The sequence below is a fragment of the Phasianus colchicus genome, chromosome 3 (genome assembly GCF_987193195.1).
Source record: "Phasianus colchicus chromosome 3, bPhaCol1.hap1.1, whole genome shotgun sequence".
NCBI classification, from domain to species: Eukaryota; Metazoa; Chordata; class Aves; order Galliformes; family Phasianidae; genus Phasianus; species Phasianus colchicus.
This window is the reverse complement of record NC_143438.1, coordinates 72,093,329-72,105,754: the sequence shown is the minus strand read 5'-3', so window position 1 is coordinate 72,105,754 and position 12,426 is coordinate 72,093,329. Positions and strand designations below refer to the sequence as shown.

Genomic DNA, 12,426 nt, shown 5'->3' with positions numbered 1-12,426 from the left:
CTTTTTTTTTTTTAAATCTAGGACTAAAACAACTTTAAGAAGTAATTAACTGAGTCAACAAATCTCTTCCACAACAAAGAAAGGAAAAATGCAGCACTGAGGCTCTGAGACTAATTTGATTTTGAGACTTTGTTGGGCTTTAAGTCTGCACTGGAGTGTGGAATGTGAGAGGACAGCACTTAAACAGCTTCAGATGCATTTGTAAGAAGACTTACCATAGTTTAAAATTAAGAGGCAAAAGTCAAACCACAGAAGTTAAGCCAGTGATCCATCCCTGCTGCTTGCACTGCCAAAGTCTGCAAGCCATTGCCATCATCTGCCCTCCAAGTATCATTGGAGTAAACTGGTCAAAAGCATTATACGTCCTCTGAAAACCAAACAAAAATCCTGAAGAAGCCACATGAAACAACCCAAAAACATAATTTAAGAGACAGTCACCAGTGTTTATGACAACACAGTACTTCTTCACTGCTCTCTCTTCCTAAGCCATCCACCAAAGCTTGTCTTTCTCTATCAGCATCTAGGAAAGGAAGGGTGGGGGGGGGGGTGGCTGAAAAGAAAACAAACATTTCACAGATTGCCTTCATCACTGGCACAGAGGCCATCTAGTCAGCAGCACACAGATGTTTCTGGGCAGCTCAGGTAGCAAAGCAGAGAAGCACTTATCCTTCACCAGACATCACACCTATGTGGAGCTTCTTCTGCCCAGCCAGGTTATGAGACATTGATGGAAACACAGATATTGGAAACCTGTTCTTGCCTATTTCTTTATGATTTTTTTTTTTTTTTTAAAGTATTTCCTATAGAAAAGAAGTCGGATAGTAGTTTCAGCAGGTATTAGGACAAAGATACATGTACTCACACTCTGGTGGCTTTGCTACCAGACCATGCTGTCACAACTGAAGACACATTAACAATTGCCACTTGCAAAGCCAGATATTTCTTCAAGTGATGAGCTCTAGAAGATGGGACAGGGCGCTGAAGCAAGGCCACCACACAAGGAAAAGCAAATACTCCCACCCCACTTACATTTTCTTCAGAAAACATTGATCAACAGGAGATAGTTCCTAGAAGTACCCTGGTGCCAACAAAACTGGTGCCAGGTGTTCAGACATAGGGAGTCAGTTGAGCAAAAAGCCCTCCAGATTAATATAAGCACAGCAGGAGGAGAGGAAGAAATTCATCACCATTAGTAGACATGAGAGAAGAGACATCACTCCCACCTTTGCTTTTGATTAGCTGGAAGCAAGGCTTTTAGGCAAGGCTGGAGAAGAAAACTGATCGTGTTCTGCACATGTTATTATTGCACTCCTTCACAACTTCAACTAAGTGAAAACCTGAATTCTGTTGAACATGCCTATCTACAGACAGATGCACCCCCACCAACCAAGTAGCTGGAAATAAAGGATGCTTAGGAAAATAAACTGCTAATGGAATAGTCATTAAAAAAAAATAATCAACACTTGCTTTCCGAAGATACAGGAGCCCCCACATGTTTGTTTGTGTACACTGATGTTTAAAGCTTGAAAGCTTGTCCATCATAGGAAAATGGGGGGGAAATAAAGTTGATGTTAGCAGATAAATCTAAATTCACATTTAAAGCAAAGGAAAAATAAAGTTGGCTGTCTAAAGCTACTAGAATGCATACTCTGTTACTGCATATAAGCAAAGTAGGGGGCAAAAGGTGCACTGAGACAGGATAGAAAAAAAGGATTTTCCTAACCTTGTTGCACAGCAGCAGTACCATGAGCAACATACAGGATACTGAGGGGTGGTACACCTCACATCAGCTCATAAACAGGGGGAGACACTTCTAAATTACTCCCTGATTCTTCACTGCAGCTTCACCCACTGTCAGTGTCCTCCAAGCCCTTCTCCTCCACAACCTCTCTTCCACTTCTCAGGGTCTCAACTCCCTTCTTAACCTCAGCAAGAGTGAAGTTGAGCACTCAATTAGCTCAGAGGATACAAGATGAACTACTGATACTTTTATGCTTTGCACTGATGATGCTTCTCCCTCTTTCTGTCTATTTTTGGTCTCTACTGACAGAATGCTACCTTAATTCAAATAATATCTATAAAAAGACATTATCTGATGCTACCTAGTCTCTGAATACTACCACAGAATACACAAATAGCAGTACACAAGATTCTTGGGTAATATTCATTAATGGGGCTTTGCTAGCTAGTGTTAAGCACTGGTGGTTATAACTGTGCTCTGCATAATGGTTCTCAAGACATCCAGGTCATAAAGCAAGTTTCAGTATTGTAGTATCCAGATCTTATCCATAGCATTAAACAGACTGTTCTGAAGTATGCCTGTCTTTCTACTGACAACACCCAGCAGTACTCCTAGCAAGGAGTACCCACAAAACCCAGCTGAGAAGCAAGTGGAGCAAACCATACGGTGGAGGAAGCAATAGTTATTTGCCTTCTAATGACTTCTGCACGCCCAATCTTGAGGCAAAGGATGAGTCTTCTGCAGACTGCATTCTGAATAGTCATGCAAGCTTTGTTCACTCCACCCTGAAGGCACTCACAGCAGTGAGAACTGGCTCAGCAAGCTTTGCAAATCAAGAGGTGCAGCAAGTTTGGGAGGTAGGGAGGATGCAAGAAGAACAACCCTGCTTCTTTGGTACACTGGCATGTTTAAAGAGATTTCAACAGAACAGAGTTCCTCTCCTTGCCAGGACAGGATCATTTCTTCCAAGTTTTTTGTTACTCAAAATTTCTCATCATTGTCCTGCTGTCCCTATAATACTGACTTACATAATGCTGACTAAAGGAAGTCTGCCACAATCCCACCTCCTGCACCAGAAAACAGCAGGAGACTGTAAGTTAAGTAGTAGTGGCAGAGATAACAGTTAAAACTTGTTTCAGTTCTTTCTTAGTCCCTCAAATCCAATGGCATTTGAAGTATTTCCTTGTCCTGCACTAAGAGAAATTGAGGGCTGTTTGTAGAAGGACTTCATTTTTGGGGGGCTGAGGGCATAATGCAAAGCTTTCACTCAAGCTCTTAGATCCAGAAAGATATGATTATTGTACACAATTTCAAGTAGTTTGCTGAAGGAATAAGGCCCAGAAGTTCTTTCTGAAAGAAAAGTCACTTAGCCAGATACTTAGTTTAACATGTTTCTTTTCAAGATTACTCAAAGAAGGCAAGCACTAAGTATACAGCTGAGCACCAGCCCTCCAGTTCTTAACAGCCTGGAATATGTCTCCTGAATGACAGTAGCAGGAGATAATATCGTTTGACTGCTGGGAGCCATGGAGTACACTCTCCATCAGCCTCTAACTTGTTTAGCCAAATGCTACCAACCAAAATAAAACCATCTGAAAGTGAAAGACTCCTACAAATTTAACTGACTGTACATCAATAGCCAGCTTTCCCATAACTCTTTCATATCACTCAAGTTTCCTGTCATTGAGCACAACCATGTTATATCTGGGTCAGCAGATTTAAGCACATCAAAGGATATGCCCAAACACATTCTACTCCTGCTCCCACTGGTCTGGGAATGCAGTCTTCTGCACCTCTGGTCAGCACTTGACCCCTCAAACAAAACCTTTGCCCACCAAGTGCTAACAAACCTGGCCCGCTGCAGATTGCATGGTACAAAGGAATCTCAAAGGATTCCCATCATGCAGCCCCATTAACTATGGGATAGGAGAGCTACACTTGCTTCCTGGAAGAGTAATAAGAGACGGATCAGGTTCTGTGTACTAGCCTGAAGCTTCATTTCAACTCACTCCATTGCTTTTAGTTCATCCATCCTCCCTTCTTCACCACCTCCCCAGCACTTCCAGTTCTGATTTAAGTTACTTTTCAGTTAGATTTGTCTCTGTCTCAGAAAAAGAAACTGTCTCACGTGAAGAAAACACCATACACAAAGTTGTTGGAACTGATCCTCAGACTTAAACATCCATTTCAACAAAAACTTTATCGCAGGCATTGCACACATACTCTCCAAGTGCAATTAACTTAATCTCCTCAGTGTCAGGAGGTGTGTAAGTTGGGACATTCCAGCAAGGCGAGGAAAAGGAAAAATTATCATATTGAGCAATAAAAGGAAAAACAAGCAAATTTTACTTTTTTTGGTCTCTACATCCTCCTTTCCAAGTCCCAGCAAGGACTCTGAACAATACAGGTAGAGACAGTTAATTCCAGCCATGTTACACAAATAGAACAAGTTTATAAATAAGAGCATGAACAATTACAAATCAAGGCAAACCACAAAGATAAAAACAGAATGAAGTTATTTAGACTTATATATACCTAAAGAAAGTCTGAATTCTGGATCTGATGCACCTTAAGGCCACTTGGACAGACTGCCCAAGCCTTGGAGGAACAACTACTGGTAATAATCCCCCCCCCAGGTGGTACTGACAGGCAATGCCCAGAGTCCTGCTCTCCTCTCCCAGCAGGAGTGCAGTCAGTCACCATGCATCAACTGAGCAATGAATCTCCAGGTGTCTACATTAACAAAACTGTTTCAACACTAGCAAGGCATACATCAGACATTCACAAAGGGAGAAAGCAAAGGCATCTCTCCAAAACAGCTAACAAAGCTCATTGCCATTATCTCCTCCAGCTCATGTGTTTCATATTCGGTTTTTCCATCATAATTTAAGAAGTCTCCATCATCCTGTTTATAGACTGCAATACTTATTTTGCTTTTCTACATAGAGGTCCACACTCCAACACTTAGAAAGTATACTTCTTTGCTTCAGAGCAAGGGGAGAAAAAAAATATATATATATTTCTGACCCTTCAGTACAACTGCACCTTAACTTGCAACACTGACTTCAGCTCCAACAACTGCACATGGCACTCAAACAGAGCTGATCTAAGACAAGACTGGGTTTCAGAATCATCTGGTGTGGTCTGTAAGTAGTTTTTAAAGACATTTCTATTACTAAATTGAAAAAACGATACAGACTGCATGTCACTTCCAGCACAGCCTCACATTGAGATGTGTAACACACACAGCTTCCATGAGACTGAGGCTGGATATCATATTTACTGGCAGCATTCCTGCCTTTGCTGCACTGCTGAATTAAAAACTCACTACCAATTCACGTGGAGAGCAACTGCTCCCTCCCAACATTCACTTCTACATTAAAATAAAAGCATTAACTGTTACAGTGAGTAACCTACCAACTTTAAATTTAGATTCACAGCAGTGATTTGGATAAATGTTAGTTACATTAAGCTGTAAAGCTTAAAGGGCACCTGTAAAGGTAGTAAAGAAAATGTTCAGAAGTCAAGAAGAAACACAGGACTTTTCCCTATGGCATCGTGCATCCTCAGGGGTTTTGTTAATCTTTGTGAGAAGGCTCTGTGCAGCTCCGAGTCACTCATTAAAGTTCCATTACCCCTAAACAAGCGTTGCAAGCGTTACTCACATCTGTCCCAAAAATCAAGAAAAGCTGTATCAGGAGCAGACACCATCACTGTTAGAAGGATACATTCTGTCATGGCCGCCACATCCAGTTTGCTGATGTCAGGTGAGCCAGGGCAACACTTCTTGAACTCTTTCCGCAAGTCAAAAAAGGAGTAGAAGCATTCAGGCAGTAAGATATTCTGTAGAAGGACAAGGTAGCAACTGTCAGCTTGGGCAAGTTTATTTCACTTTGTCTATATGCACCTAACTTTCCTTATAAAGGCTAGGAAAATAGCCAGAAAACAAACAGCCACTGCTGCAGAGAAGCGCATATGGCTCCTCTCAGCCATTTAAGCAAGTTTATCAACTTGTTTTTTGCTTAGGCAGTGTCCTCTCTGTGGTTTAAGAAAGAGAAGCGTGCTTTTTCACTGCCAGAGAAACATTTGCTATTATTATTACTGCCTCAAATCCAATATGTAAGAGAGCAAACGCATGCTATTGCAACATTTATCATCAATTCTTGGTTCCAATTTTTATTGTGAAAAGCCAGAGGGCACTCGCTTCAGTTTGTAGAGCCAAGTAAATTTTGCAAGTCTAGCAGAAGGCATCTTGGTTTATAGACAAGGCAGAGTTTTCAGAGAAGAGTCACATTTCAAATATTTATTCCCTTAATAAAAAGGAAACTGGGGCAGATGAAGGTTTGATATTGTGTAGAAATTATCAGCCTATGCTTGCTAACTGCTTTAATTACAGGCATGAAGCCAGGAGCAAGTCATGGAGTCAATTGCAAGCATCAATAAAATCCTTTTTGCCCCACAAATATACCTATCATATGCTTTTGCTTGTTTGTTTCAAGATGAGGAAAGAAGACCTAGGGAAACTGTTCCAACTAACACCAACACCCCTCTCCTTCAGCCTTCCTCACAGCCACAATGCTCAGCACTCTGCTTGACAGTGATCTGCACTGCCTCTCTATACAGAGGGCAGATTTAATGAGAAGTCAGCATCATGGCATCATAGCAGGATGACAGGATACATGGATGTACATTTAGAAAGCAAAGAGAAGTTTAGTCTCTGTAACAAGTTCTGCTTTGAACACATTAGAGCTTATCTTAGCACACAGACAGGTGCATTAGGCAAACAATCACCTTTAAAGACAAACTTATGGAAATGCAGAGGTGCTTGCCAAGACTGCCTGCTCTAGTTTTTGCACGGTTATTTTCTTCTTCCATCAGAGAAGAAATTCTGCACTCAAGTTCAGTTGGAACCATTTAGCTTGGTTCTTAAGACTGGGCATCTTAAAGAAACACACATTCCAGAGTCCTTTGACTTCTGCCTATCTGGATTTTATCTGGCTTAGACATTCAAAGGCCAGGCTGGAGGGGCTCTGAGCAACTGGATCTAGCTGTACATATCCCTGATCACTGCAGGGGAGTGAGACCAGATGACCTTTAAAGGTCTCTTCCAACTCTAAGGATTCTACGATTCCATGATTTTTTGATCCACACATCCCCAACCTCACCATCAGGGCATTGACCAGAAGACTACTACAGGTCTCATAAGAACCTGACTTCCTTAACCTAGAAGGAGAAAAAAGCAAATTTCTAACAAATAATTTGTAACAAAACAGCAGCAGAATATTTTGATGACAATTTGATTCCTATCACTGAGACTGGAGACATATACAGGGAAAAAAAAAAGGAGCCCCTGTTGCCTATACCAAACAACTCTTCCTTCTGTTGTTCACATCATTTAGCCACATGGGAAAGCTGTGTCTTAAAACATTTAAGACATACATCCATTTTAAGTGAGAAAATTTGTTGAAGACCTGTTTCCCCATTTCCTCCCATTCATGTTATACTCTAACACAAAGAGACATGCACACAGGACTATTCCTTTATTATGAACTACACGTGCAGCTTTTCTTCTAAGGTTTTTAAGGTATAAATAATAGCAATAACAAGTAATAGAAAGCTCATTCAATATCACTGTCAGAACAACAAAGACTTGCAGATTGTCCCTTCAAAGATGGGGTAGTGAAAGGACAGGCACAGAAATTAGCAGCCCATGGTTCAGACCAAAACTGCTCTGATGCAAAGCAGCACACCTTCATAGCCAGTCAGAAAACAAGATGCTATGAACACTGAGGCAGTTAATGCAGGCCTGAAGGCTTAGCATATTGCTGCAACCCTATCACTAATGAAAAGTAAGCTGGAGCTCATAACACTGTTAGTGATTTAGCAACTCTGAAGTTACAGAGAACTCTACAGTACGGGACTAGTCATCCCTACAGCATGCCTCCTACCACTGCTCAGCTCCTCACAAATGCAAGCACCGCCCTCACAGGGCCAACTGAGCATATAAAGATTGAAAGCTGCTGAAGCTAAAGGGGAATGTCAGATTTCAAAAGGCAGTTAACCACGTTCAACATGAACTGCTTGGCAACATCCCCAAACTTCCACTTGTTAACCCGCTGTAGTTCCCACAGCAGTAGATCAGCAGATACAGAGTATTCTGTTAATATGATGCCCTTTTCTCAAACACATAATTCAAATCCTTCTGGCTTAACCTTGAAAGGCACCTGGGGGCTGCACAGACATTAGCATTCACCACTGCTTGTGCCACCCATGCGGACCGGACAGGCTCCTAGTTTGCTAATTATATACTGAATGATAAACAATATTTGGATTACAGGGGTCCCCTCAAACTACACATTTTAATGAGAAGTTATTATTATTTTTAAAGTAAATACACAGAGAACATTAAAAGGCAAACTTAAGTGCCAGCTACATACCTTTTTGGAAGTTTCAGGATGCAGAACCTGTCTAATGTGCAACTGGCCATCAGTACAGAAACAAAAGGAAGTACCTACACCGATGTTCAGCTCATTGCTCACAGACTGATTAAACTGGAAGCAGGAACAACAAAAGACACACATATAAGAGACCTGAACTGCTGCATGAGGAAGTATCACCAATTGATAGCATTAATCCTAGTCAGCCAGATTACAAAGCTGGAATTTCTTTTTCATTTGCCTCTTGCAGATTTATCGCTTACTAGCTAAGTGTGTGATGTCTCTCATGGTATTATCTTCATCAGGAAATTGCCCTTTTCCCCCTTCTATCAAGATGTGGCCACTCACACACAGTGTACATTGTGAAAACAATTCTTTTTTCAGAAGCATTTGTGAGAGCTCTGCAGAGAGACAAAACTGGTTGCAGAAAATGCACTTGGGCACATTGAAAGAGAGAAAGGCTTTCATCCCTGAGCTCAATGAGAGTCATGTACACTCTTCTTCTTATTTAGAGGCTTCAGTAGTACTACATTCTTTACGGAGTAGAGAAGACACCACAAGCCTTAACAGGCTTGCCAGCACCCAATCGTTTCACAGGGCACCTCAGCTTAGCCACGTACATGAGTGAAGAGGCAGCTGCAGCTATGACTCAGGGCCCAGCAGGACAGGAGACAACATCAGGGGGATGCCTAGCCCTCACCCTCATCTCCTAGGTGTTCAGCCCTACCTCCCAAGTTGGGAGAGCAAAAGAAAGCCTTACAACACCCATCACAGGCCACACTGCCTGACCCACGTGTGGGTATGTGCCAGGCTCCACTGCCCCGATGGCAGGGAGGGAAGGATGCAGGGTAAACGGATGCTAACACAGCTTCCAGCTCCCACCCAGGGCCGCTAGCACCCATAGGGTATCACCTGGCTCAATGCCTGCTCCAGCGATGGAGCCTGTGCCAGGCTCTCCACGTCCACCTTGGTGACCTCCTGGCACTCAGCCGTCAGTTCCGGGTGGTCGGGGCGGACCAGCACGTCGTGCGGGTGCCCCAGCTCCAGGGAAAGCAGAGGAGGGGCGAGTCAGCACCCGGGTTGAGCTTCTCACCTGCAGCCCCAGCCCTGCCCTCCACCAGGACCTGCACCAGCCCGGCATACCCACAGCCAGCCCGGCTCCCGGACCACCAAGCGTAGCAAAGGGACAAGGGGAGCAGCGGCTCGGGGTTCTCCCTCCTCACACGGAGGGAAAATACCTTCTTAGTCTTCAGGTCGACCACCTTCCACAAGAGCTGGAGCAGCTCTCGCTCATCCGAGCCTAGCCTCGCCCCATTGGTGCCCGCCGTGGTCACAAAAAGAATCACCAAGTAGTCGGGAGACGCCGTCATGGTGCCGCCGGGCCAGGGGAAGTGGGGAAAGGATGGGAAACAAACAAACAAAAAAAAAAAAAAGGAAAAAAAGAAGAGGGAAAGCGAGGGAGGGGAGAAGGAAAAGAAGAGGCCACAAACTTTCCCTGCTGGAGGCGCTTCCAAGCAAGACCCAAATGGTACAGCCCCCACCTGCAGCCCGGCTCCCTGGGGACTTGACGCTGGAGAGACGCTCGGGCACCCCTTTCCGTCCCCTTCCCCCCCCTTCCTTTTTTTTTTCCTTCTCCTGGGGGCGGGAGGCAGCCGCTCCCACGCCGGCTGCACCCCTGGGAAGCGCGCAATGGCTGCGGGCTTTTCTGTTTGGGGCCGCGGCCCTACCTGCCCGCCCCCCGGCCCACGTGGTGCAGGTAGCACACACACCTGGCCCCGCCCGCCCATTGGCCCCGCCGAGCCGGGACGTGGCAGCCGCGGGCAGGGGGTTGGCGGAGCGGGCAGCGCTGATTGCGGGCGGGGCCGGGACCGGACGGGGAGAGAAGCGCTCAACGCTCAGCGCAGCCCCGGCTCTCCGGGAGGCCCCGACGGGAATCTCCCCCGCTCCCTCCCACCGTCCCTTAATCTCCCAACTCGGCGGCTCGCACCCCGCCGGGCACCGCGCTCCTCCCGCTGTCGGGAAGGTGCGCCCGCTCCTGCCGGGACACGTTGCGGGCGGGCAGCGCGCAGCCCCGGCCCCTCCCGCCCCGCCCCGCCTCGACGGCAGCACCGGGAACCCCGAGCGGGCTCCGGCAGGCTGCTTCAGATTCTCCCGCTGCCGTGCTTCAGGCGGAGGCTTCTCTCCTGCATCGGTGCTCTCGAGCCGGCCGCGTTTTAGGGTATCCCCTAACTTTGGCACCGGGAGTGCAGCTCTTCCTCGAAGGCAAACGAACAGTGGTGGTTTTGTTCCTTGTGACGAGGGCTTCTTCCCCGAAGGCTTTATTATTATTATTATTTATTTATTTATTTTCGCTACTAAATTGATTTCTTAAGTGCACATGGCTCGGAAAGTGATTTTCCTTTACAAAACTGCAGACAAGCTCGCTGAAAACAAAATCAAATAACTCTGACTCTCCCCGATGAAATCCTGCAGCATGTCCAGTCCTTTAACAACCCAATGGCACATTTCTGGCTTTGTAGTGATGCTTCTTCCTGAGTGTTTGAGAGAAGATTTAGGTTGGATGTCAGGGGGAAGTTCTTTACAGAGAGAGTGGTGAGGTACTGGAACAGGCTGCCCAGAGAGGTTGTGGATGCCCCGTCCCTGGAGGTGTTCAAGGCCAGATTGGATGGGGCCTTGGGTAGCCTGGTCTAGTATTAAATGGGGAGGTTGGTGGCCCTGCATGTGGCAGGGGGGTTGGAGATTCACGATCCTTGAGGTTCCCTTCCAACCCTGGCCATTCTGTGATTCTGTGAGCGTTTGCCAGGTCGATAGTGCACATTGTACTCTTGTCCATCGCCACACCTTGTGTTGGAGCAGGGTCACAATTTGCACCATCTCTCATTACCGCAGGCACACGGATGGCTTGGCAGCACAGCCCGCATTTCACAAGCGCGCTGGGCTTGGGGATCCTGCCAGCCACTCACGTTGTGCCGGCTGCCCTGTCCTGACGTGTTTTGCCGGGCTGCCTGCAGGGCGTGTGGCTTGCAGGGACTTTCACCAGGCTCCTGCTCGATAGCTGATGTGCCCCAGCGACAGCCTTTGCACGGCGGAAGCTGCCTGGAGTCATTTTCAACTTTGGGGGGTTTTAAGATTCTGCTAATGGCATTCACTGACTGATGGCAAATGTGTTCCTACTGATTTAAAAGCTGAAATCTGATGCGTTAATCTACGTTAGGAAACATCTGAGATGACTGTGCCACAACTGTAAGAAGGGCAGAGCCCCTAGTTTTCTTTGTGGATTTGTATTCCATCTATCTATCTTGCCTCTTTCCATTTAGGAACCTCAGACTCCTGAACTTATTTTTAGCACAAGCTACCATGACGCTGAGTAACCTCCTTCATAGGTTAAACAGTACCCTAAAAGCATTTTCAATTTCCATTATGTCTCCCAGGTTCTTCATAGAATCATAGAATGGCCTGGGTTGAAAAGGACCACAATGATCATTGAGTTTCAACCCCCCTGCTATGTATAGGGTCACCAACCACCAGACCAGGCTGCCCAGAGCCACATCCAGCCTGGCCTTAAATGCCTCCAGGGATGGGGCATCCACAACCTCCAGTGTGTCACCACCCTCTGCGTGAAAAACTTCCTCCTAATGTCTAACCTAAATCTCCCCTGTCTCAGTTTAAAACCATTCCCCCTTGTCCTATCACTATCCACCCATGTAAACAGCCACTCCCCCCCCTGTTTATATGCTCCCTTCAAGAATTGGAAGGCCACAATGAGGTCCCCCTGGAGCCTTCTCTTCTCCAATCTTCTCCACCTTCTTGATTAATCAGTGTTTTATTTATTTGCTAATTTTTGAAGCCACTTATCACTAATTGCTACTGCAGTGCCATTATGTTCTATTTTTCTTTTTCTTTTGTAACGCGTCCTCTAAAATGCCTGTTTCCCAGTCAAAGTTCCCATTCCACCCTGCTTCTTTTATGCCTCCAGTACCAAACCTGACCAGGTGGTCTGACAGCATGCACCAGTTGGTCAGGTTCCTGTGTTTTGTTGCCCAGGCTCTTGGCATTTGTGTGCTGCCATTCCAGTTGCTTCTCCCTGGCTGTATGTTATCCCCAGGCCTGGTTAAGCACAGTGTTTGTGTGAAGTGTCATCTTCCAGATGACAACAGTGTTAGTACCTACAGCAATATACTAGGATGGTCTGGGGCACAATAACCTCTCACAGTACCTCCCAGCACCATGTTCTCCCTGTACTTCTGT

At 45.6% G+C, this 12,426-nt stretch overlaps 1 protein-coding gene across 2 annotated transcripts in view; it reads right to left on the bottom strand.

The window, feature by feature from the left end:
• The window catches only part of ESRP1 (epithelial splicing regulatory protein 1), a 31,470-nt gene extending 21,556 nt beyond the window's left edge, over positions 1-9,914 (bottom strand). For both annotated transcript variants that reach the window (XM_031591009.2, XM_031591010.2), the window contains exons 1-4: positions 9,417-9,914; positions 9,091-9,219; positions 8,179-8,292; positions 5,470-5,584 (exon numbers count right to left, since the gene is read on the bottom strand). In XM_031591009.2, coding sequence (XP_031446869.2) covers positions 5,470-5,584; positions 8,179-8,292; positions 9,091-9,219; positions 9,417-9,548 — 490 coding nt within the window. In that variant the 5' untranslated portion in view covers positions 9,549-9,914. The remainder of the gene's footprint in view (positions 1-5,469; positions 5,585-8,178; positions 8,293-9,090; positions 9,220-9,416) is intronic.
• Positions 9,915-12,426: the final 2,512 nt, after the last annotated feature.